This window comes from Hirundo rustica, chromosome 1 (genome assembly GCF_015227805.2).
Source record: "Hirundo rustica isolate bHirRus1 chromosome 1, bHirRus1.pri.v3, whole genome shotgun sequence".
Taxonomy (NCBI): domain Eukaryota; kingdom Metazoa; phylum Chordata; class Aves; order Passeriformes; family Hirundinidae; genus Hirundo; species Hirundo rustica.
This window is the reverse complement of record NC_053450.1, coordinates 104,248,042-104,274,886: the sequence shown is the minus strand read 5'-3', so window position 1 is coordinate 104,274,886 and position 26,845 is coordinate 104,248,042. Positions and strand designations below refer to the sequence as shown.

The following is a 26,845-nucleotide window of genomic DNA, read 5'->3' as shown; positions in this document are numbered from 1 at the left end:
GCGCTGTATGGTACAAAACTAAGCATTAATGATGAATATAGGGATTATACACTATTGTGCTAAAGTTAAAAGAATTTTCCAACATCTTCCCCCACTGCTGTGTAGGCTTCTTAGAGAAATATAACTTGTTCAGTAAAAACCAGCAGAAACTGATAAACAGCAGTTCCACCAGAATACAGGGACGAACTTCTTTACTATGTGGGTGATCAAATATTGGAAATTATTGCCCAGAGAACTTGTGGAGTCTCCCTCACTGGAACTATTGTATGGATGCAATCCTCTGCTGTGTGCTCTAGGATGACCCTGCTTGGGCAGGGAGGTTGGACCGGATGACCTGAAGGTGGTCTTTTCTAACCTGATCCATTCTGAGAGAAATTCTCCTCGTCTGCAAAACTCCACTTTTGTGGTTGGTTATGGTTTGAGGAAAGTGTAGTGAGGTGATGCTGGCAGGATGCCAGGTACCCACCAAAGCCTCTCTCCCACTCGTCTCTGCATCTGGACAGGGTAGAGAAAAATATAATGAAGGGTTCATAGCTTGAGATGAGGACCCATACAGATCACTCATCAAATAGCATCATGGGCTTCCAGCAGCTTCTCACAGAAGCCACCCCTGTAGCTTCCCCACTGCTAAACCAACACAGGCAAGCAATAGGGGTTTTTATTCTGAAATCTTTGATATCTTGATTGCAATTCTCTTCTAGTGCTAACCCAACAGCATCTCATTTCATGGAGCAGGAGGAGCCATGAAATCACATGCTTTCCAAGAGGGAAAAGTAGCTAGAGTTTAGAAAGACAAGAAGTCCAGTAAGGAAGTGTAATGCACCTAATTCCTTAAGCAATCCTTGATTATGTATTAAGTTTATTACTACTTTAAATAGCTTGAAATTGATGCTTTAGCTTCTAGGTTTTTCAAGTATTTGGCTATATGTTTTCTTTCTTGATGTTTTTGTTTCTTTTTCATACTTTTGTGAGGTATTTTATTCTTCTATCTCATTAATAAAGCCAACAAATAGGTTTGGCCTAGCAAGTTTCTGTTTTATGGGAGGGTTCAGTTCCTTTTTTCAGAAGATGCATCCTGGCTTTCTATTGTGTGAAAGAGATTGAAAACTTTTTTATACAGAAAATGCAATATGTATGAGTCAAAGAGTCTAAATAGGCAGTATTACTTGTTCCAGCCTTTCTGCATTTGTGAGAGTGAGCCATGAGTTTTAACAGCAATGCCATTCTGTTGACCCTTATTTTATGTTATGTCAGTGTTTTTCATCTTGCATGATACTATTCTGTATTTGGTATAGACTTGTTCTGCTGTGGTTCCCTGTTTCATGGGTTCAAGTTCTATTTTATTCCCAGACAGTAAATTGAAAGAATTTCATAGAACTCAAAAGAATAGGTCAGCTGGAAGGGACCCACAACAAGCACCTAGTCCAACTACCTGACCACTTCAGGACTGACCAAAAGTTAAAGCCCGTCTTTAAGGGCATTGTCCAAATGCCTCTTCAACACTGACAGGCACAGGGCACTGACCACTTCTGCAGGATGTCTGTTCCAGAGTTTCACCACCCTTTTGGGTAAAGAAAGTGTTTGCTTAGGTCAAGTATGAACCCTCCCTGATGGATTCAGCTTTTAGCTGTTCCCACATGTCCTAGCACTGGGTACCAGGGAGAAGAGCTCAGCACCTACCTCTCAACTGCCCCTTTTCAGGAAGCTGTAGGGGGCCATGAGGTCGCCCCTTGGCCTCCTTGCCAACCCAGACAAACACAGAGTCCTCAAGGACTTGAGTGCTGTGCCCTTTGCTAGCTTGGTGCCTTCTTTGGGACACTTGAAGTATCTCCGCATCCTTCTTTAATTGAACTGCACCAGCATTAAATACAGAGGTGATCATCCAATCACCTCTTTTGATTGGCTGATGGTGCTGTATTAGGTGCACTCCAGGTTGAGGTTTCCCATACTGGCTGCCATTGTTGATTCCTGTTGATCCTCCTGTCAACCAGCACCCCCCAGATCCCTTTCTGCAGGGTTGCTCTCCAGCCACTCCTCTCCCAGTTTAGTCTCATGTCTGGCATTACTCCATCCCGGGTGCAGAATCTGGCATTTGGACTTGTTCAGTTTCATGCCACTGATGATTGATCAATGCTTCAGTCTATTCAGATATCCTTGCAAGGTCTCTTGTCCTCTGACACAGCCACCTCCCAGTTTCATCTGCAAACTTCCTAACTGTGCATTCAGGTACTGTATCCAGGTCATCGATACAAATATTGAACAGAACTGGCCCTAGAATCAAGCCCCGAGGAGCACCACTGATCACTGGTCACCAGCCAGATGTAGCCCCATGCATGGCAACCCTTTAAGCCTGGCCCTTCAGCTAGCTCTTCACCCAGTGCACCACCTGGCTGCTTATGTCAGACAGCTTGTCCAGAAGGATGCTGGGAGGGACAGTATCAAAAACTGTACTAAAATCCGGCAGAACTACATCCATCTTCCCTTCATCCCGCAAGCATGTAACCTTATCAGAGAGGGATATCAAATTAGACAGGACTTTCCCATTGTACTCATGTTGACTAGGCCTGATGATTGGATTGTCTTTTAAACAATTGCACCCAGTAGGATCTTCTCCATAATTCTTGCAGGTACTGAGGTTAGTCTAACAGATCTGTGGTTTCTTTGGGCTTCCTTCAAGCCCTAGTTGTGAATCAGAAGGCTGTTGGCTAGTTTCCAGTCAGTGGAGATGTAACCAGGCTTCCAAGATCTTTAGTAGATTGTCACTATTGCATTAGAGGCAGCTGAATGAGCGACACAGACTCCAATCTTAGAAGGCATATATCAGAGTTTATTAGAAAGCACACCTTTTATAGACTGTTTTGATACAGCTGGACATGATTGGTCCTTTAATTAACACCCTTCACATCATTGGCTAATTAGAAAGTACGCCCTTTGTAGACGTCTTGAAAATCAAACAGAAGTACAGACACCAGGTGCAAGGATTGTTTTGAATTCCTTCACTGAGCTTTCTCACAGCTCTTCAGAGCAGTGCCTGGGAAAATTTATTTGACTTTCTCTTTCACAGGCCTTGCTGTTGTCTGATGCTTGAAAATTTCTCTCTGACCAGGCTGTTAGCATCCACAGTAGATGACTAGAAAGGTCCTTCCATAATATCTGTTTGCTCCTTCAGTATTCCAGGATTAATCTCATCAGGCCCCATGGACTTACAGACATTCAACTGATACAATTGGCTGCTTCACTGTATCAGTGTCCACAAATGACCAGCACTTTTGATCCCCTGAGCCCTTCAAAGCAGATTCATAGGGGACATTCTCCTTGAGTAGCTGAAGTTTGCTCTCTTAAAATCCAGGTTGGCAACTTTGTTGGTCTTTTTCTGTCACTGCACCAAAAATTTATTTCTTAACCATTTCATGCAAAGGCTGAGTATGCTATCAGCATGTTGATAATTTTAAATACTTATTTGGGGCATGTAAGAGGTCCTCCATGTAAGTCTAAGGAAAGATAAAGGTAAATGCCACATGAGTATTCTTTTCTTTCATTGCCTGCTGTACAATGCAATTTCTTCCTTTTTGGTATTTAAATAAAGCTTTAATTCTTTTGGGATGCTCCCTCAGAATTATTACTGGGATGACACATGTGGTGCTGGAAACACACATTCAGCATGCAAATTCCTGTGAGAAAAGATGCCAGGCTGACTGTGTTCATTTATGGTAAGAAATCACTGTCAAATATTTAGGACTCAGGTTGGCCTATTTTGAATGATTTTAGTGTGCTTGTGAATATTTCTCTGTATTCTGAGTGCCAAATCTGTCACTGATGACAGTGATGACATGGATAAATCTGTACTGAAATTCAAGGGGACTGGAGCTATGTCCATTACAAAGTGGTTGTTGCAAATAAACTTCCCACCCCTATCCAAGTGTGTCTCATAATGGAGGAGAGTGAAGTTCTGAGCAGTACAGTGTTCCATTCCTCTACCATGTCTGTCAAGAAAATAATGGATTTTTGTGAGGACTGTAATCTCCAACTGACAGCTGAGCTATACAAGAGAAAAGAAAAAAATGTGGAGAGAAGAAAACGAAAAGAAAAAATTATACATTTGAATAGCGAGCTTGAATTTTCTTTAATTATACTTTTTCTTCTTGACCTGAGCAACACATCTTTGAATTTCAAAGGTGTAGAAAGAAGTCAGTCAATCAGTCATTGTAGAAAGGAGCAGTCAGTCACTGCTAGCACCAGATCTGGGGTATAACATGTCTTCAAAGCCTGCTGTTATAAACCAGAAGCCATTTTCCTGTCTACTGAAAGCAGATATGGTTTCTTATCCTAGGTCAATGAATACCTTTATAATAACAGCAAATTATTTCTTCCTGTAGCAGAGACAAAGAAGGGATGCAAAATTTTCTCCTAAGTTCATCTTTGCTACTTCCAACCTCTATCTTTCTTGCCTAGAGGTATATGAAAGTTACAGTCAGAAATGAAAAGGAAGGAATCCTGTACATCAGTTTGTTTGCACTGAAGAAATTATAGAGGCCAGACTTTTATGAAGCCCCTAATCCTAACATGAAACCTCCAAATATGAAGGTAGTTCTACTGAAAGGACGGTGGTATATGAGAGGATTTGTGGGCTCATGATTTGCTGCAATGGTATAAAACATTTTTAAAAACGGCATCATAGGGATTGAGAAGTACAAGAAACTAAAAGAAGGTGTTAACCAGCTACCTGTTGATCATTCTTATTTTTGCAGTGTAGATTTCCGGGTGAGAATTTGAAGTAGGAGAGGTACAGAGATTTGCCAGTTTGTCTCGGAAGACTCCTAGGAACAGATAAACAGCTTTGAATTTTGTGAATTCTTGCACAGCATAAAGGTGCCTTCCAGTAACACTCAGTGATTCAGTGCTAAGAAGAAGAAATTGTTTCTTGCCACAAGTTAGGTGAACATTATCCTGTCTTTTAAATTAACTCCCACACTTCTCTAATACCTAGAAAAATAGGATAATATAGTCTAGTTAGAAGGGGTCCTATAGACTCTTCCCCTGTAGAAATGCACAAAAAAGGAAGGGCAGTGACACTAAATTTATTAGGAACTGATTCATAATGAGAAAGATTATGCTGTATTTTTTATCACTTAGGAATTGCAGAGTATTAGTGCCCTTAGTAAAGGCCCCTCTAGGCTGACAATTTAACTTCAACACTGCATAATAATTATACAGGCAATATGAAATCTTCAGCAGCTTGTCTACTTTTCACTCTTATCTGCAATCTATTATACTCTGTAGTCTCATAAATGGATATAAAGAAAATGGTTCTGATTTTTTAAAGGCATCACTAAAAATGCTAATTAAACCTATAATGATGAGCCTGCTGAGGATAGGGCATCAAATGCACAAGCTCAAGGATAAAATGTCACACTGGGCCAGTCTAAGGCTTGCTTGAATTTAGAAAAGGACTAGGGACTTCTTGATTATTGTAGTTTCACTCTGTATTTGTGGTGTATTTTGCACTGATTTGTCGAAAACTGATTTGTGGAGATTTGCACTGATTTTGCTACTGATTTGTGGAGAAAATGTTGTGGAATCTCATTTGTAAGTGGGAAGTTTAAACAGAATGAATTTCTCCTTTTGGTGGTGTTCAGAGTAGAACAAGAATTAGTATTTATGGCATTTGTCAGTCTTTAAGATATGTCTGTGAAAAGGATGAAACTCCCTTTTAAAGTAGCTTTTGTATTCCCAGATATCTTTTTAGGTTGAAAAAATGTTTTCATCCCTTTATTTGTGTGCATGTTAGCACACATGCTGCCAGCACTTTTAACTGCATGCAGTATTCTAAGGGAAGTATACTTCCACATTTTTTGCACCTGTGATTGCTGGGGTTTTGCCACACATACAGACTGGGCTGCAGAAGATAGGGAGTAGTTTCACAGCTCATGCTGGAACAAGTGATGGGCAGACAAGGTATTCACTCCCTGTGCTCAGTGACATGGGAAGTGTTCACTCAGGCCAGGTTTTTGCTAGGACTGCAGAAGATATTCAGGTGTGAACGTGTGAAATTCTGAAATCGTTTGCTGTCTGTGGATAATTTGTACATTAGATATACAGTAGCAACCATTTAAATGTACAACCTCAGAGTGTAGTAACACTTTTCAGTTTACTGGCACTCACCTCCACTGGGATTTCCTTCTGTACCCTTATCATAAATTGGTTTGAAACAGATGTGTTCATTAATTGTGTCTAATAATGATTATAATTTATTCTGGTTTTTCTTCCTGGGATTTTATTCACTGGAAAGTCATTTTTTTTTATTAAGTGCTCCTCTTGAGGGGTAGTCTTGGTAGGGCTCTGTCTTGCAAATAACTGAAACACTGAAGTCTGTCCATTTCAGCACAGGAACAATGTAAACTTTGATAGTAGGAATTGGCAGGATTGGGTCCAATAATTCTCGATATTATTTTGAAAGATAATAAATTTGCTGGTTTTTCTCTATGTGTTTAAACAGTCATGGATATGACATGGGAGCTTTTAGATGTACGAGTTTTTTGTGGAATTGTGGATACTTTGATTTTCAACAGCAACCAAGAGCCTGATTGACTCAGAAAATGTTCTCTGAATAGTGTCCACATAATAACAACTTGGCACCATGTGTATTTGTGTGAAAAGACAATTGATGATATTTTAGGATTATAACAAAATGGCTCTTCTTAAGTATATCTTTTTAGAAAAATTGGCTGTATTTATCTTCCTCAGAATCTCAGCCTAAAAGCTTTTATTATTGTTTAGTCAAGCTCTTACACAACTAATGATTAGTAGAAATATTTCTGGAACTTTTTACTTTATTGCCAGACATAATTGATTCTAAACATAAATCTTCTCAGCTTTTTCTCAGCTTTGTTTCATCCTTGTTCCTTTTCTTTTCCTCCCCTCTGCTGCTGTCTTTGGTGATTGTGTTGATTTCCACCCATTCCCTAAGTCTTTTTTCTGTACACCATTCTCTGCATCCAGATGCTTATGTACTAGAACAGATTGTGCTTTTGTCCTTTTCCCTGGGTAACACTATGACATCTGTATTTAGTTTTTGCTGCTGTTATTGCTTTCAAGTGTGTGCTGCCATCTATGGAGTAATCAGAAATAAACCTGGGATAAAAAAGGACGTTTTATCAAAAGATCATGGAAAACAAGATCTAGGTAGTGGAGGAGGTATCATAGAGCAGTTGGCCAGATCTCAAGAAATCCTGTTTTTCTGTAGCCCCAGATCTCATCCCACGCAGAAGTGAAAGTACACCTTTTAGAAAATCAACGATTTCTAGTACTGAAATTATTCAGTTAATTTCATTAAATCAGAATAAGTTTGCTTTGTCCTTCAATCTGACAACTCATTGCTTTTTCTTCTCCTTCCCTGTTACCTTTCACATTTCCTAGTTATTCAGTTTCCAAGATCTGTTTACTATATCTTTCTTAAATTGTTTTTCAGAGCTTAATTTTAATTCCTTATTCTTCCCCAGCACCTTGTTAACTGACTTTATGCATCTCTTCAATGTTCAGTTGCAGCCTGACAATTTCCAGGTTTCCCTCCTTCAGATCCCTTCAGAAGGCATTACTGAAGATTCTGTCTCTCTTTCCTAACATTTTATCCCTTGATGTCTATTTTAGAGTGGACATTTATTGCAACACATCTCTTCAAGATGGTCTGAAAAGCACTTGGAGAAGTAATTTTGTCTGTACTGGGGTATCCATGTATGTAGAGAAGCTACCACTTTTGTCTTGATGCTGTTCATGTGCTTTCAGCTTGCAGATTTTTGACTAAGGTTTTAGCATCTCACAACCTTGAATGGTTGGTAGGTGTATGTATTCCTGGCAATGAAACTTCTATTCATTTCAGTTAAATGTGGCAAATAACAACTATGTCTTTAGGTCTTTCCTCAGGAAAAAGTGTTGGAGTGGGTGTACATTTAACCACTACTTCTTAGATGCTTTCTTATAACACAAGGCATTAGGCATCAAAAAGAAAAGTTTAACCTATGTGGATAAAGCGTTCTTAAAAATATCTTCTGACATTTTCTTCTTATTGCTGAACTCAAAAATTGATCTTATTTTCCAGCATCAAAACAAAATAAAGGAAAAAAAATCAATGCTGAAGATTGATCAATGTTTTTCAAAACTGACTTAATAAGATAAAAATCAATGCAGCTGTATTATTTGCCATTCTTTCATCACCAGGAACATTCAGACATGGTAATATTTGATTCTTAAGTTAAATGTGAAAATATTTCAGTTACCTCCTACAGAGGAAAAAAAAAATATAAGGAGGGATTTATTTAGTCAAAGTTCAGTTTTCTTTTTAAACCTAGTTTTGGAAATTCGAGTTCTGCAGAAATCAGAAACAGTTTGATATTTTAAGTGACAGTATATAATTATTCCTTTAATCACACAGACTTAAATAGAACAAATTATTACTTGTATTTGCAAATTACAAGCTTTGATCCTCCTTTCCTCCTGCAAATATCAGTTCCATCTTGCTTGGTTGAGAGATCTGTACTCAAAAAATTGGAGATAAGCTTGGGAACTGAATTTCCCGCATAGCAGGTTCACAGTGCTTTGAATTTAGAGCTTTACAGTACAAATGCCCTGGCTGAGTAACCTTTTTTTGGCAAAAATGAGTGGGTTATTTGTAATTTGTTAATTTGTTTTTTTCCAACATTCATTTCCCTTTTCTGCTCTCACTATCCCCAGTAATATTAAGATCCCTTATTGATTTACTTAAAGAAAAGCCTTAGAAACTGAGTTCTGTTACATTATTGAACCAATCCCTAAAAATTTTTTTAAAAAAAATTATTTGCATTTCAATATTCCCATTCACCTGCTGCCTTGGGTTCAGCCCTTGGCTCCCTATTTGAAATTTCTCTTAACAACTGAGTGCTAGAAATTGTCCTTTTAGGGAAGAAAATCATATAATCACGGGAACGTGTGAACTGGGATTTTCAGGAAGTACCAGATATTGAAAGACTCCTGATAAAATCCTAGATATTGGCGAGTCTCTGGTATTGGCATCTTTTGTTCTAAAGATTTATTTCATGAGCACAGGAATGCAGCTTTCTGCATAAATTTCTACTGAATTGATTCCTTATCTGCAAGCTGGGCCAGAATGTCATCAAACAGGAAATGCAAACCTGATAATAGTTAGACACACACTTTGAAAATATGGAACTTAATCAGGTTCTCTGTGGGGCCAGCTAGTTTCTCATCTGCTTTTCATATTCCTTTACTAATTGATTAATATGGTTAGTTTTCTCCTCTCCTCCAGTAGCTCTGAGCAGCAATATGTGCATTCTTTGGGATCAGACAGTCCCACCCCTTCACCTCTCATTCATCATCAGCTTCATTATCAACAATATCTGTAATCACATAACGAGAGAGCTTCTACCTGTAGCTCTCCTCGTACTTTCCTCCTCCCTCTATGCTGTGAGAGAAAAGTGGCATGGCATATTGCATAGCTAAAAGCTTATCAAGCCTGAATTTATTACACCTCTGAATTTGGCAGGCAAGCATTCACAACCACTATACATATACATACCTCATCACGACATGAAGCTGGACACCCTGAGAAGACAGATAATACTGGATTGGTTTTCTTGTTCCTCTGCAATCAAATAGACTTAAGCTATGCAATCTGTTATTCCCTAATTGACAGCTTTTCCAGGGTTCATTTGTTAACTGAGAGCATGACATGTATTGAAGTTGTTTCTTCATAATGCATTTGACATTAACAGGAGAAGCTGTTGAATGCCTCAGACATCAATGTCTCAACAATAAGATATTTTGCCTACAGTTTTGACTTTCTAACTAGTTACTTTGTATTTGCAAGAGCGTGTGTAATGAGCAGAGGACAGGAGAAAAAAGCTTAAATGCATTCTCTTAAGAAAAATCTGTAAGACTTTTTTTGCTGCTTGGGACATTTAGTTGAGTTTTATAGTTCAACTGTTTTTCATTTCTTTTGGTATAAAACCTTGGTTTCTTGCTTAACAAAGTGTTCACTGAATAGTCATAGGGCTTCAGAGTCCTTTTATTTTGCTATATTTATGAATAGGCATATCTGATTTTATTTATAGTGATGAAGAATTTGTGTGTAAAAGATGTGCTCAAGAGTTTCGCTTGCCTGCATCCACAAGAGAATAAAATAAAACGCAAAAAAATCCTCTATTTCAAATAATCTTAAGCTTCTCCCACATGAAGCCCAGGCTTATTTAAAGTACTAAATTATCTGTGTAGAAGAAACAGAGGATAATTTCTCCACTGATCTTGTCACTACTTTTCATTTGCTGCTTTCTTATAGCTAGTATCCATAAACACTTTCTTAGTTCCTTAGAACACAGATTGTGCCAGAACTGTAACACTTAGTACTTTTCATTCTGGTGAAGGTTTCCATTATCTACTCTGCCTTGTAACTGTTTATAGGATGTTCACACAAGTTCTGTAAGTGCTAATTGAGAGATTTATCACAAATACATCATCCTTAATAGCTGTTGTTTCTCCTGAATCCTATGAACATTTTAGTTACTAGATAAATTTATCTTGGATGTAAAAAAGTTTTAATTTCAGGTTTTTTTCATTACTTAGTATAAACAGTTTACTGTAAATATTTAGGTTAATTTCTCTAGCACCTAGTTAAGTTTCTGCATGTATTCCTCCTTCTGGGAAGAGTACATGACTGGAGAAGTACATGAAATTTTACAGATGTTGTCAAAATAATTGAGGCGCTTCAGTGGTGCTTTGACTAGCCCTGTTTAGGAAGTGAAACACAGCTGTTTAGATGAGGAAAAAATGAGTGAATGGATCAGGATGCCTTCATTTCACAGGAATAAAGAGTCTAGCTTTGACAGAAAGGCCTGTTCAAATAATGCCACGGAAGAAGGAGCAAAGCTAGATTCTGCTTAGAAAAGCCTAGAAACAAACTTTTGAAAGCCTTAAGGTTGGAACCTGAGCACACATCTGTCCTCCCTCTGTGAACATCAATGGCGTGACTTCCTGCTGCAGCCAAATATGCGGGACATTCTGGACCTGTCTCCAAGTACCTCCTCATTTGTTTGCAAGGTCTGTCATCAAATGCCATTTGGGCACCTGGCAAGCACTGATTCCATAAACACTTCTGTCTTGCAGGGCAAGCACAAGCTGCATGTGAATACAGGACTGGAGGGCTCCTGGTGTGGCCTCATCCCCATCGGGAACCCCTGCGAGAGTGTGACCACGACAGGCCTCAGGTGGAACCTCAGTAAGTGAGATGCCTCTGGGACAGTGGGTTTGATGTGGTCCTGACCCAACATTTAGAGCAGCTTCACCAGTGATGAAGGGCCTTACAAGTTTGAAGGTGAAGCATGGCATTGAATCCCTGCCAGGCCATTTTTTTTTTCCTAGAAATGAAAGGGCTTTTATAAAAAAAGCCAGAGAAATATGTTTAAGCCTGAGATATCACAGGAGAAACACATTTTCCGTTTGGGAGTCATTGTGCTCTTTAAACAGAACATTTGTTGAGGTCATGATACATTACCATCTTGATACATTGCCCTCCAGGGAGAAGTAGTCAGGGTGTCTAAACTCCTGCTTATAAGCCATAAAGTTACAACAGACAAATAATAACGTGATAGAGATTATTAAAGCTGCCTCACTTCACCTGAACTACTTCATGTATATTGTCTGTTTCTCAAACCTGAATGAACAGATCCTTTTTCTTACTTTAAAGTAGAAAAGAGTCCATTTGATCTAGAACCAGGGACATTTATCTGTAGAGAAAGTAGGCTTTATGACCCAAAAGAAGTTGAAACAATCTTCATCCTCCTGCCTCTTCCTCCCACACTGCGTCATTTGGGAGGTATTTACACGGAAAGTAATAGGATATTTTCAATGAAGATTCATTAAAACTTAAGTGGGAGCAAAGCAGTAATTGAGAGGTTCTAGTCTCAGTCTGATTGACATGTCTAGGCTTTAGAGCTATTCCATGCAGAAGGGGTATGCTGTTCTCACTGTTTGCAGTGCAGTGCCTTCACTGGCTAAAAAATGAATGTGAGTGACCCACTGTGCCAGCCAGCAGAACATATGCTGGTTCCACTGAGAGCCTGAGCATGTGCAATGAGGGTAGTGGTAGGCATTAGTAGCTCATTAATGATAACAGATATAAGTATGCCATTAGTTTTGGATTGTGGGAGAATTGCCAGGCAAAGGGCTGTCTGGCTAGCAATGTTTCTGTCCTTTTAAACTGGATTGGAAGAGCTGAATGTGTTGCGTAAGAGACTTTCCCTTAATTTGAAAAGGAGTCAGATATTTTCGTTTGTATGTATAAACACAGTTGACATACAAGATACTATATTTTCTTCTGCTCATCTCCTGCTGTCCAGCAACTTCTGTGACCCATTGCACTGAGGTACTAATTTCTCAGAAAATGTTCTGTCCTTCAGAATGAGGTGCAAGAAGCTCAAACCAGCCTCACATTAATAAGGGAAGCATCTCTGAATCCTGTGTTGTATTGCAAAAGTCTACTGTGTGGATCAAAATGTGGTAGATGCAATGAGGTTGCAGCCCTTTCTTCTGATTTTTATTAGTTGAAAAAGCCATTTTTCAGATACAACAGAATTTTTCCGTTTATTTCCATAAATGTCATAAGATTTACATGGCCCTGATTAGAAAATTGGTAATTTTAAAGATGGTCTGTCTGCTCTGTTTCTTTGTTACTACTAAATTATGATTGCCCAATCTGCTAAAGCTAAAGAGAAAGGGTTTTCAAATCAGATGTGCCAGCCGGAGGAGGATGCAGGAGGGAGATGAAATGGCAGCAAGTATTTTTTCTCTAGGGTTGGGTTAAGATATCAGTTTCTTAAATCTTGATCATGACTAGATATGGACGTATGGGGATTTTTAATACACTTAATTTAATTTTTTTTTCTTTTTCTGAGGCACAAAAAAAGTATTTGTGACTGTTTCCTGCTTGTTTCGTCTTAACATGACACTGTCATCTCTGCTTCTCCCCTCCCTTGTTGCTGTTATTTTCCATGAGGAAAGTGAGCAGACCTTTACAGTATTTTCCTTAGTGATATATATTATTGCATCCCGTTACAGGCTGTTTTCAGTCTCAATATTCATATTTCTCCCAGGTTGTTGTTCGTTCATTTACTTCTCCATATTAATCACAGATATATCTGTAAAACCAAAAAATGATCTGGTCTTCCTTGAAGAAGCTCAATCAATCTGAGACATTAAGGTCATTACAACCTGAAACTGCTCTCTTGCCCGAGTGACTACAGCTAACATTTTCACTCATCCAAATGCACAGTAACCTTTGAATAAGGTTATTGTTCAAACACGAATTAAAAAATTAAAGTGCAGTTACATTTCCCAAAAGGAAAACCGGTATCTCCAATACAGCTTGTGGTTAGTTGTGACTCGGTTGGATTTTTTCCCTATTAAACAGGACCTACATTCTGATAGTTAAAGTTTGATACTACCTTCCATTGTGTCTTGATTTGGAAAGATAGCTGTTTGCTAGGGAAAGCCGGAGCTTCCCTTGGAATGGAGAATGTAAACTCTCTCCCTCCAAATTATTATAATTTTGCAATTAAGGGGGCTTTCAGGCAAAGATATGGGAATAGGAATAACAGTTCTTTACTAGAAATATTAAAAATAAAAATGTAGTGGTACAAAAAAAAAATTAAAAGCAAGTTAAAAAACTAAAATAACAATAACAAAAGAATCTTAGAAACACTGACAGAATCAGAATAAGACCTGACTCCCTGTTGGTCAAGGTGTTGGGAGCAGTGTAAAGAAGTCTTTTTGGAGTGATAGATGTGGTTTTGTTGGAGTAGAGATGATTTTTTAGGAGGGTTTAGTGGTGGTGAGATGGGTCTGGGGTTTTTTTGGGGAATCTAGTGGAAAAGAGACTGCTCTGCTGTTCTGAATTTTAGCTTTTATTCAGGTAGGAATACTTGGCTCCTCCCACTGGGTAGAGCATCCCACAATGGCATGATGTAATTTTACCAGTCATGAGGTGAGCCTTAATGGCCTGTTAACAGAAGATATCCCCCTGGAGGGAGGATGGGTTGTGGAAGAGATAAAGAAACACTGCCCCACCTGGTTTTAACAGCTGTCCCATTAACAAAAGACACTCGCCCCCTCCCCCCGGAGTTATGAGATAAAGAAAAACACTCCTTCAACTGGTTTCAAAAGATTGGGAATAGAATACATCTTGTGTTGCAACCTAAAACACATTGTTAAGTAAATGTACTTTTATGCTGCCTGTAATTGTGTACTTACTTCAAAAAATATTAATCATCCTGTAAATTGGGATCAAGCAGCAAAGGATCAACTGGGAAGAAAGAGAATAAGAATAGATACTGAAGTATGATATGGATGTCAGCCTTGCTGGTGATGACTGGCAATGGCAGAGCTTTACCTGTTCATTCATTAACAGCAATCTGAGCATACACCTCAGTGTAAATATATTGTAAACCTTAGTGAATAATTTTTTTGTGGTTATAAGTTAATTTTCATGTGTAAATCATAAAAGAAATGGAATTTGTAAACTGAACATGACATGAAAAGCGTATTTCTCCAGTTTGTTATGGAATTAATTTGATGTGACCTAACAAGTTGTGTTTTAAAAAGTAATTTTTGAGCCCTCAGAATATTTAGGTATCTGGGCAGTAAACTGATTTCAGAATTTTAGTTCAAACACTGATGCATTAGGTGGTAGGGGAGCCCTCATTTTTACAAACAGTAATTTCCAGCAAATCAAAATTCAAGTAACACTGAAATACAAGAAAGAGCTGGCTTTGCATCAAGGTTTTTGATGTTTAACACCAATTTCTGCCCGAGCATATCGAGATTACTCTGCCAATTAAAATTTGTAAAACCTTGAAGAGGTAGTCAAACGTTATCTGTGTCCAGTGTGCAGGTGCTGTCATGATACTTCATAGCTTCTGAATATAAACAGATGAGGATAAATAGCTGGAACAGAAGCACTACTGAGATTAAAAGTAAGCTACCAAAGATTTCATTTCAATGGCTGAATTAGATAAACCTGAAATCTGTAAGTTATTCTGCTAGCAGAGAAGCAGTGATGTCTTTTAATATTACAGAATTCAATACTTTTTTGTATGTTTGTTCGAGAATGCAGCATGTATGCATACTTATCTTCGTTATTTGCTGGCACTTGTCACAAATAGAATTTTCATTTGCTTTAATTCTCATCTTATGGGTGAAAGAACTTGGAGAAGAAAGTGGAAAATTGATTAGAAAAAGTATTTTTATCCATACTTGCTATTGTGTAGCACATACTCAGAACACATTATAAACATATTCTTTCCATTCCCAAAGGGATACAGATCTTTTCTCTATTAAAATCTGATTTACAGCACAGGAATCAGATGATGCTTTATCTGATTTGACTCACCTGGCTGCTTGCTGATAACAGCTCTCATGTCTAATAAATAAATAACAAAAAATCCAATAATGCCAGAATTACCCAGCATTCTTCATTAGGTCCTCAGTGGTGCTTTCATGGAAGGTAAATAAGAATGAAAGTAGAAATCAGCTGCACTGCTCATCAAAGAAGAGGTTGGAGGGTAATGGAAGGCTTTTTTAGGAAATGCTTCCTTTTCTGTGAAATTACTTTAGAAAATAAACTTGCCAAGTAATTTATTCTTCATCCCTTTTTGTTGTACATTATTTGGGTTTATATTGTATTTAATTTTTATATTGGGTTTTGTAATGGTTTCTTCTGTACCTCCCTGTTCCCATGGAAAATGTATCATGAGGTTTGTCCCTGCTGCTTCTCCCCGCCCATTCTCCCACACTGGAATGTAATCCAACTCTGTTCCACTCCCACCTTATCCGTGTTTGGGTAGTGGCTTGTCCCCGCCTCTAGCCCCTTCCCCCTGGATAAAAGCCAGGAAAGCACGTGGAAAATTGCTCTTGGCTTAGGGGACAGGGACTGGGACTGAGCTCCTGACCCTGCCGGGGCAAGACCACAGGAATAAAGCCCTGGTTCCCTCTGAATAAAGCACAGACTCTTTCCTTTGCCATTGACGGACACCTGCTCTCTCTAAAGAGAGTTCAAAGCCTCTCTGGGATCTTTAAGGCCCTGAGGAAAAATCCCTTCAACTGTAGTTTCTCTCTCAAGCTAGCCAAGGCAAAAACAGAGCCGGGGCTGCAAGAGAGAGAGAGAGAGACAGCAATCCCTATTGCCTTTTAAATATGCTGTATGTCATGCCTGTACTGAAAATGCCAGCACATGTCTGTGTGTATGTATGTGTGTGTGTATATACCTATCTCTCTCTCTCTCTCTCTCTCCCTATATACACATACACACACACACACACACACACACACATATATAAATAAAGTCCGTGTGTATGGTATTGTGCTTTCCAGATAATTTTCATGCCAATTTACCTTCTTTAGGCAGGAAGTTAAATTGCTGTAAAATGCTGCCATTGGAAAGAGTGCCACTGTCATTTCACTTCAAAAGGCAATAGCAATTACAATGGGAGCAAGACCTTTCTCTAACTGTAATAACAGAGCATCCACTGACTACTAATGTCACAGGTAGATGAAGAGGATCCCAAATCTTTTTGATGCTGTTTACATTGTTAGTAAAATTGAGATGTTTGCACTGTTTACTTCAATGGAGTTTTATTGATGTTGCATTGTGAATTAAACAAAAGTTTATATTGTGGTTTGTGTTTTAGGAGAATTCATAGTCTAAAAGATGAAAGTCAGTTAGTAATTCTTTAAAAAAAAGGGAAAAAAAAGAGGGCTCTTCTGGGAGATGTTGTAAATTAAAATGGACAGGTATCTGTGCTAATGAGGCTGTTTGTATAAGCACTCTCTTACCTAATTCATAACTGAAATAGTTTATATCACACCTTTTACTACCCCAATTCTGACTGAGGCAGACTAAGTGGTGCTTCTGGGAATAGCTTTGTTTTCAGTGACAGAGTAAAAAGCTTCACAGCTGGATTCCCATTCTCCTCTGCTTTCCTCTCTTTCCCTCCCTTCTCTTGTTCTTTACTGACAGAAGATACATTATCAGTGATGCATTTTTTTGCTTATCCATTGCAGCTCTAAGACTCTGGGTAGGGGTGGAGTGGACAGAAATGATGTTGCTGATCCCAAAGCGTTGGGTGGCTTTGACCTTTGGCAAGCTGTTTGCCTGCAGGAATGCTGCTGTCTGCCTACCAGGGTCATATAATTTATTACAAGGCATGGCCTGCTGAAATACTTCTCCAATGAAGCAGATGTTCTGGTGGTGGCAGCCTGGCATCCCACTGGCTTACTGCAAGTCAGCAAAAACAACAAGGGCCTTGCTTAGCATTGCATAAAATTATTTTGAACCATGAAGACCATTTGGTGTACATTAGATGACTGATGAACACTGAGGCCCAGTTGTGCTGGGCCTCTAAACCTGTATTTGCATTTTTTGCTGGACAGCAGCTTGAAAGCTCAGTCAGACTTTGTGAAAAGGCTTGAAATGGGGATTTGAGGTCACACATTCCGTTCATTTCCACGTATGTAGATAAATGTTTGGAATTAGTGGGAGAGAGATTCAGATCCAGCACGTCTTCAGCAAGGTAGCAGGGTCCCTGGCATTCAGTTTGGAAAGGCTGCTTTAAGGTGATAAACAGATATGCTTTTCCAGATCACACTGTTGGGGCAACATTACTACTGTGGGACTCCACTTACAGAAAGATTCATGTGAGTACCTTAGTTCTGAGCTAGCTCAAACCACTTCTAGTGGTAAGTTTAGCTCAGCTGGAAAGCCGTCTTTAATGGGATATAGAGAATGTGTATTTGATCCTTCCATGCAGCGGTAATAGGCAGTAATTGCCAGGAACGTGTAGAATAAAAAAATTTCAGAGAGATTCCAGCACAGCTGTACACAGAGTAGATAACTCTCCAAAACCTGAGTAATACCATCCTGAAGTAAAATTTAGGATCATAATAGAATGTCCTGAGTTGGAATGGACCCACAAGGATCATCAAATCCAACTCCTGGCCCTGCGCAGGACAACCCAAAGAAGCACACTGTGTGCCTGAGAGTGTTGTCCAAGGAATTTTTGAACTGCGTGACCCAAGAAAAAGTCTCTCTTCATATTTCTTGTTGACTTCTACTGGAAGGCTGTAATTAGGTCCCTCTGGATGTCATCCCAACATTCATCTGTGTCAACTGCACCACTCAGCTTGGTGTCATCTGTAAATTTGTTTATGCACTTTGCCCTTCATCTGCATCATTAATGAAGACATTAAATAGCAAAGGTTCCAATACGGATCCCTGAGTGACACCTCTTGCCACAGATGTCCATTGGGACTCTGAGTCACTGACCACCACCCTCTGAATGTGACCATACAACCAATTCCTTATCCACCTAATACCATCAAGTCCATCTCTCCCCAGTTTGGAGAGAGGGATGTTGTGGGGAACTATGTTGAGGACTTTTTACAGAAGTCCAGATAAATGACATCTGACCATTTCCCCAGGGAGCCTTCTCCACAGATGTTTTCACCCTTTCAGAAGGCCACTGGGTTGTTCAGGCAGGACTTGCCCTTGGTGGAGCAATGCCGGCTGTACCAAATCACCATCCTGTCCTCCATAAGCCTTAGCACAGCTTCTAGCGGGGGGTCTGTTCCATGATCTTCCCAGGCACAGAGGTGAGGCTGACAGATCAGTAGTTCCCAGGGTCCTACTTTCTATACTTTTAAAGAGCGGTATGATGTTTGCCTTTTTTCAGTCACTTGGGACTTCACCTGACTGCCAGGACTTTTCAAAATACCATGGAGAGTGGCTTGGCAGCGACATCAGCAAGTTCTCTCAAGATTCTGGCATGTATCTCATCAGGTCCTATAGACTCCTGTACATTCAGGTTCTTTGTTTGGTCATCAACCTGATCTTTACTTACAGTTGAAAGCACTTTGCTCCCCCAGTCCCATCCTGCTGGCCATCCACTCAAGAGGTGTGTGAGGAGAGGTTGACACAAAGATTGGGGCAAAAGAGATGTTGAGTACCTCAGCCTTCTCCTCACCCATTGTTACCAATTTTCCACCACTGTTTATCGGGGTGGGTACACCTTCTTTGACCTTCCTTTTCTGGTTAACATACCTGTGGAAGCCCTTCCTGTTATTCCTTGCATCCCTTGCCAGGTTCAGCTTTACCTTGGCCTTCCTCAGCTGTATTTCATCTCTGTATTCTTCCCAGGTTTTCTGTCCTTGTTTCCATTGCCTGTGCATTTGCTCCTTTCCCTCTAATTTGACCAGCAGTTCCCTACTCAGCCATGCCTGTCTCTTGTTGTCCCTGCCTAATTTCTTGCTCCTGGGGATTGCTAGCTCTTGTTCTCTATGGAAGACTTCCTTTAAGATCTGTCAGCTTTACTCTCCTCCCTTGTCCATGCGGGCAGTTTCACAAGGGATCCCACTGATTACCTCTCTGAAGATCTGGAATTTTGCTTTCCTAAAGTTCCGAGCCTAACTTTACTCCTTACCTGACTTGTACATCTCAGGACTGCAAACTCCACCTGTGTGTGGTCACTCTAGCGCAGAGCACTCCAATCTCCACATCTCCAATTAACTCACTTCACCTCCCCAACCAGAACACTTATGCATATGCAGCTACATTGTTGTGGCACATTGCAACTATGGCAACTAATTTCATTATTAATATAGAGGGGAGAGGGTTGTCAAGAGAGAAAAATGCTGTTCTTTCCTTTGCATCCCCTATGTTACTTCAGTCCTTGCCTCTGCTAATGGAAATGTAATTTAGATGTATGAAGAAATAGGTGCTCTGCTTCAGCCCAGCATTGGTGCAGATAATCCTCATCGCTCTGGTGGCTGTAGATTGGTGAGAGTACAAAAAATTGCATGAAAATTAAAGCAACCTGCTGCTATTGAGGGATGTCCATTGTAAAGTCAAAACACCTTTCTGAGCAAGAGGGAGATCTGCAGAGAGCCAGCAAGCTACGATTTAGATTGGTGAGGCTCCAAATTAGCTCTATGGATTTCAGCACTGACTCTGAATTTTCACTAGCGAGTGTGAAGGCTGAATTTGTCCAAGAAAGAGACTTCATAGTTTATACTGATGACATTTAACCCTAAAAGCATTCTCATCAGTCAACCTGTCCACATGGATACTGGGAAATCATCTTTTTTAGACAACAGCGGAGTCAAAGCTGGAACATAATGGTGTACTTCAATAAAAGTCAGTGAAAAATTGGCCAGGGTAAAAATGCCCATTTGTCATATCCCTTGCAAATGTACTTTAATTGTTTTCATCCTTAAATGCCCAGAACCAGCCATAATAAATGTAAATGTCACGCTGCCTGGAGATTTCCAAAAACAAGAAACTCTCTGAGGCAGGTGGTGAGTTATTGCCAGTTCCCAATGTCTCTGCAGAACCACAAAAGGGCAAGGACCAGTAGGAGGACAAATCAATCACATCTGGCTAGAGTATTCTGGAATTAAAAAATGAAATGTGTTTGTCTGTGATGACTCAATTAATGAATGTGTGCTATTTAGATTTTTGGGGGTTTGTCCAAGCAGGTAAGCGTTGCCACTAAGCATTAACTCCTCCTTTGCAATTTGTTTGTAGACCTTTTAGTTCTGTTTATGTTTTTAGTACATACTAGTGTATGTGATTGATCTCTTCTTCCCAAAAATATGACACTGAAGGAAATTATTTTCTCTGCAGTGATCTATTTCTGTACCCTAATGGCAAACAATCCTGGCTATCTCCTCTAGAGTGTCTCAATTCTTCATTCACTGTTCCCTTTGTAAACATTTTGCATGTTGTATCTGAGGGGGCACTGCTCTCTCCCAGTTTTTGGCTCTGGATGTTTGTGGAAAAGGTGTTTCTTTCCTGCTGTTATATCAAGTTCCATAGCAGATGAAAGTCTGGTGGATGTCATCACTGACTTCTGTTGTGTGTTGTAAAAACTTACGTTTTGGCTCTAAGTTGTTTATGGCGTCCTGATGTGTAGTTAATAAGCCATTAACAACTGACTGTAGTGAGCATGCTCTGGAACTATTAATATTAGACCTGCATACTGATTACACATCACTAAGCAAAGCTGTTATTTTCAGGTGAGTTGGGAAATACAAATTTTTGATAGATTATTCTATGTCTTGCCATAGAAACAGCTGTGATTTCTTTGGGGCAGTAAATTCATATGGCAGGGGGAGTCAAGCCAAGTCAGGGGGAAGAAAAAGAGAAAGTGGCAGAATGGCAATGGGAGATTGCATCCAGGATTTGTTTTGGAAAAAAGGCAGGTAACATCAAAATAGGCAAAGATAGGAATACAGAGATTGAGAAAATGAGAATGGAGATGTTTTAGGTAGACTGTTGACACCTTCCTTTTTGAAGCACTGAATTGAGACCAAAATTTCTGTCTTGTTTTTTCTCTGCTGTTTGTGATCTCTCTCATTTTCCACTGTTGTCCAAGCATTATAACCTACTTCTCTTGCCAGTAAACTGGTAAGCTCAAGTGATGCAGGCCTGTCCCTAGGATCTGCCTAGGTATTGATCCAACAGCAAAAGATGGCATTAGACATTTGATTTGAAAACAACTTGCACTGCTATGGATATAAATTCAAGACTGAAACTAAGGAAAGCCAGAAACAGAGAAATAAAATTAATTAGTGCTTCGATGTAAAGGTACTTACAGATTTGAGACACCAGCATCACTCAGTCTCCCAGGTGCATTCTCTAGGAATGAATCTGCCGTCACAGTTGACAGCGCAGATATGTACAACCTCAGCCTTTCCCACTACAGAAATGGAGATACCTGGGAGGAATAAGGTGAAGCACTGCTGATTTTCTTGTGGTTCAGGCAGTTGATTGTCTGAAATGTTTACTCTGTGCAGGTACTTTATCTCCTTGTAAGTTAGCTACTAATTTCTCTTACCACTCAAGCTGAGTTTTCAGCACCCTAACTTTCCTAACATTTACATCAGCATGTGACAGCAGAGACACCTGTTATTTACGTTTTGAAGCTTTTCCTTGTATTTAAAATTTAAAAAAAATCTTTGAAAAATTCCAAATATTTTTAGTATATTTTAAAATAATATCATAAAACGTGTCATAAACCAAACAGTAAATCCAAATAAATGGAGGTGGAATGATTGTCAAGAGATCCTACAATCTGTATACCTTTCCTATAGCATCACTCCAGAAAAACCAGAAAAACCTTCTTTTATGAGCTTTCAGTTCAACTTTGGGGATTCCTTTATAACAGCATCTTAAGAAACTCTCTTCCAATTATTTTTTTTTTTTTTCTTTCTGTATTCGGCAGCTACAGTATGTGATAAATATATTCTCATGCTGTTAAGCATTATAACACAGCATTTTTAATCTAATTGTCAATAAGAAATCTCAGAATTGTACGTTTAGGTTTCCCAAGCACAGGGCATAACTATAATTTACTCAGGCACCAGCAATACCACTGTATCACTGCTGATTGGCAGGCCACTTAATGATGCTGTTTATAAGGCAATTTTCTAATCAGCTATATGAACACTCATCAGGAGCTTGCTTCTTGATTTAAAGCAGAATTGGAGAGTTAGCATTTGCTTTGCTTATAAAAAACAAACAGGGGAAAAAAGCAAATTACAAAGACAACACAAATATAGAAAGCTTTGATTTCATGAATCTGGATTATGCTTTCAAAAGTTCAGTGTAGAATTAAAGGCTGTGGCATGAATGAATCTGCATTCATCAGACTTTTCTTTTGTGCATTTTGAAGCTGGATGATGATAGCTTAAATATTAACATTCTTGTTTTTAACAGGTGTTAACATTTTCATTGTTTAATAATAATTATGTGATATAGTAGATATTCTGTTGAGTCTAATCAGTTGAAACTGAGGCAACAGTTTTCCATTTACTTCACATTTCTTTTTCACTCAAAGAATAATTAATTATTGCATGCCTTCTTCCTATCTATTTCATTCTTTTGTTCCATAATAGAATAGCTTTAATTTTAAAAATGTGATATAAATCACATGTAAGCTGGGTCAAGTGTGTCTGGCATGGAAGCAATTCATTATATGAGTTAAGAGGTTTTAACAAGGTGAACTTCATTTGATCTGACAAGTTTATGAATAGTTTTGACCAGTACAAATAAAGTATGTTTTCCAATTTTATCCCCAAGTAATTATTGTTAAAATCCTTGTAAACATACCTTGTAAACACACTTCTGTAGGCTGCATATCCAGTATATGTTGAAGAATTCATGTTTTATGAAAATATTAGAGCTTAATACCAAGTTTGTGGAATTAATGGGAGAATTTCACACGGACTTTAATATTAATATCTTAATCTGGAGATGCCCCCGTCCCTTCCTTACTGGAGTTACTTAAGCCCTGAACTCATCAGAAGATTTAGGTATTCATGCATGTTTATACATGTTACTAGTTCCATTGAATATAAAGGGATTATTCATTGAGTAGAGTTAAATGTGCAGAAGTATTTACTACAAGTCAGACTCTGAAGTGGAAGTTCAAAAATGTCTGAAATGGCTTTTCTGTACATAAAATAAAGCGGTACTGACTTTAATCTCAATTTCCAGGGCTAGCTGCCTGGGTTTGTACCTATTCTAATCTCTCTTCTCACTCACCAATGCTATAAGCTCCCTTTTTTAGTTCTGCACATTTTTTATGTATTGCTGGTTGACTGTAGTAATTTACATTAATTCCTCCTGATTTTACTGTTGAATGCCTAGGCAAAGCATGAAGAAATGGTAAGACAAATAACTTCGAAATATTTCTCACATCTCGTTTCTTTACCTGTAATTCAGCAGTTGTGGTTTCTTACCAGTAGAGATTGTCAGGTCCATGTATCAAGTGAATTTTTCATATGAGAATTTTTGGGAAAAGGACCTCTGGATACCTACCAGAATCTTTAAACAATCATAAACTTTTCATAAATAGCCAAAAACATTAGAATACAGTACATATCTGCATAGTTGTAAGAGAACAAAACACTCTGGATGGAGTAAATCAACCACAGAGGATATGAGATTTTTAAATTTTTGTTTATTTATTTTATTTTTTTGCCATGACACAAATTTGCCACAGTTCTGTGTGTCTCTCTGCCATATGTGAAGCAAGATCTTTAATCCATCTTAGAACCATGTATGCAGCCAAACAAGGCACTTGCTGTGGAGCAGGGAATGACTTCCACATCATATTATGGGCTAGAATGTGTGAAATACTAACTCTGATGTAAATCTTTTTGTACTAGAACAATTTAGTGTTGCCCTTTTTTTTTTCCTTACCTTTTTTTTTTTTTTTTTTTTTTTTAAAATATGAATTGTAGTTATATTTACCTTTTGAAGTTCCAAAAGCCTGCAGACTCTTTCTTTGGCAAGTACAAATCAACAAATGCTGGCAACACCCTAAAAGACAGCTTTCTGTTGTGAGCTTCTGTAGAGATTTGTACTGCTCATTTGCAGTGTACAGTAGGAAGGTTGTTCTGTTATTCAGAGCTTGTGTGTGCCACTTTGTTTTTGCTGCTGCCTTTTTTTAGCCTGTGTGTTTATGTTAGCATAGTTCCGGACCATTTAAGACTTGTCTTGGATTTTTGAGAGCTCTGCTGCTGGCAATTAATTTTACATCCCAAATACCTCAAGAAAACATTGTTGTCAGTGAATTTGTAAATTAACTTGTGTTCTTTCTTATACCATAATTACTTTAGTGTCCCCGCTGACATAATCTCAAAATAATTTTACTGTGAGATTCACTCTTTCCAGTTTATGCCCTTCTCTAACTTCCCAAATTAATGATTCCCTAGATGTTTGTCAGTCTGGGTATTTGCACCCATGCTTCCTGAGTTTCTCTGCCAATTTTTTGTTCTCTCTGTTCTCATGCCACTTTCAACAAATTGTTTAAAAGTTACAAATAATGAAGACAGTCTTTTTAAAAAACCAACAAACCCACAAACAAACAAAAATCAACCAAAAATACTTGTTTTGTTGTCATGGCACAGCACTACTTGCTGACTCAGTGGGTAGCACACCAGGCTGGGGATCCAGCAGTGTGGCTGGAATACATCATTATCTCTCAGGAGTATACTGCATCACTTGTCCTACTGCTTATCTTGTTAACTCTTTGGGGCAGGGGCCACACAGTGCCCTCTGTCCTTCCTGGTAGTCACATACTACAAGGATAAACATAATTAATTGCAAATGGGACACGACTTCTGGAGTTACAGCTGAAAGCTATTACCATGGAATGATTCCTGATTTTAAATAAATGCATATTCTGTGAGTGTAAGAGACTGCATCTGGATTATTATCATCAGAAATGGTACTGTGGAAAAAGAAGAAATTCATTGTTTAACATACAGTGCCATCTACAGAGCAAGCTATGCAGCCTGCACTTCTTACATTATTTGGGGGGATTTGTTCAGGTTGTTTTTCTTGGGTTTTTTTTTTTCCTTTTTTTTTTCACAGTCCTGTTGGCTTTAATGGCTAGAGAGTGTGTGAGAAGTTTTTGTTAGATGCCGGCAGCACTGGAGAATGAGAATGAGAATGGTTTGTGGCCTCATCTCTTTTGGCCATAATTGGCAATATCCATAGGCCAGGCTTCAGCAGCAACAGGCACTCTTAACTTTCTCTTAGAAGCCTGTGTTGTTTGGGCTGGTTCTTTTTTAAAGTGCAACTGCTTCTAGAAATGGTGCAGCTGCAGCCAGCCTTCCTAGCAATCACATGACCTACCACAGCAGTCTGACAGGCAGGCAGAGGTGGACAAAGGAGGAAAGGAACCAGAGAGGAAAAAGCCCACCTGTGATCATGTTGTGTGAACGTGAAGTATATTAAGGCACCTTGTCGTCTGTCCTCTCTGTTTAGTCAGTTTAAATATGGGGGTGAAGGGCAGTGGGTCTTCAACCATATTGTTACCTAAGTGTAGAGAAAACTGTTAAGCATGGTTCACTGGTTGAAATGACGATGCAAGAAAAGTTGGATTAAGTCCCCCAAATCTTTACAGTGATCTTCATATCAATGTTAATTTTGATGCAGAAAACTGGATTTATTTTTAAAGACAGAAGAAGTGAAAGAACACCGAAGTACTACACCTTCCACTCTCAAGAATCCATTATTTATGTAACAGAGCAAATTACGTTATTGTGGTCACTGCAGAACAAACTGTTGTCTGTCCTCTTTTGGCTCCTTAGCATGGCAAGTTATCTGTTCTTTAACCAGTTACTAGCTCAGGACCCAGTTTTCCATCTTCAAATTAGTGGGTTTGGAAAACAGCAATGGGAAGGGAGGACTGAGAATTAATTCTGACATACAGGGCAGAGATGAAATAATTTTTTGGCAGATGATCTTGCACAGGTGAAGAGCGAGAGGGAAAAAGAGAAGGGTCTTTGTTTTCTTATACAGTTACATGTGAAATTCAGTGAATCTAAAGTAGCAGCAGAGAAGTACTGGGAGTCTGAGTGTCTGAGACAGCTGAAGTTGCACATTAAATAGAGTTTATGAGACTTGTCTGCCGTTTGTCACCTGCACTGTCACAGTCAGCACATGTGACTGTGTAGGTGAGTGGGGGTGTATGCAAATAATAATTCCCCTTTATTTAATATACATTAAAACTGAAAAGGGACAGAAATATGAGTTAGCAGAGTGCTACAAAATGTGAAGTTAATTATGCAGTAGTTATCCTCAACATTTCCATCTTTAAAGTGGTTTTGAACTGCTTAAGTGCAGCAGTTACTGCAGACTGTGATTAGATAAATGGATGCAAATAGTAATTGTAACTGATAAATGATTGATGATGGTTTTATATGTTTATCATTATGTACTGTTGTAAACACTTTTTAC

The 26,845-nt window shown here is 38.8% G+C and overlaps 1 protein-coding gene across 2 annotated transcripts in view; it reads left to right on the top strand.

Annotated features, from left to right (window-relative positions):
- TPK1 (thiamin pyrophosphokinase 1) overlaps positions 1 to 26,845 on the top strand; it is a 309,075-nt gene that overhangs the window by 234,994 nt on the left and 47,236 nt on the right. For both annotated transcript variants that reach the window (XM_040081488.1, XM_058421774.1), the window contains one exon: positions 11,152 to 11,263. In XM_040081488.1, coding sequence (XP_039937422.1) covers positions 11,152 to 11,263 — 112 coding nt within the window. The remainder of the gene's footprint in view (positions 1 to 11,151; positions 11,264 to 26,845) is intronic.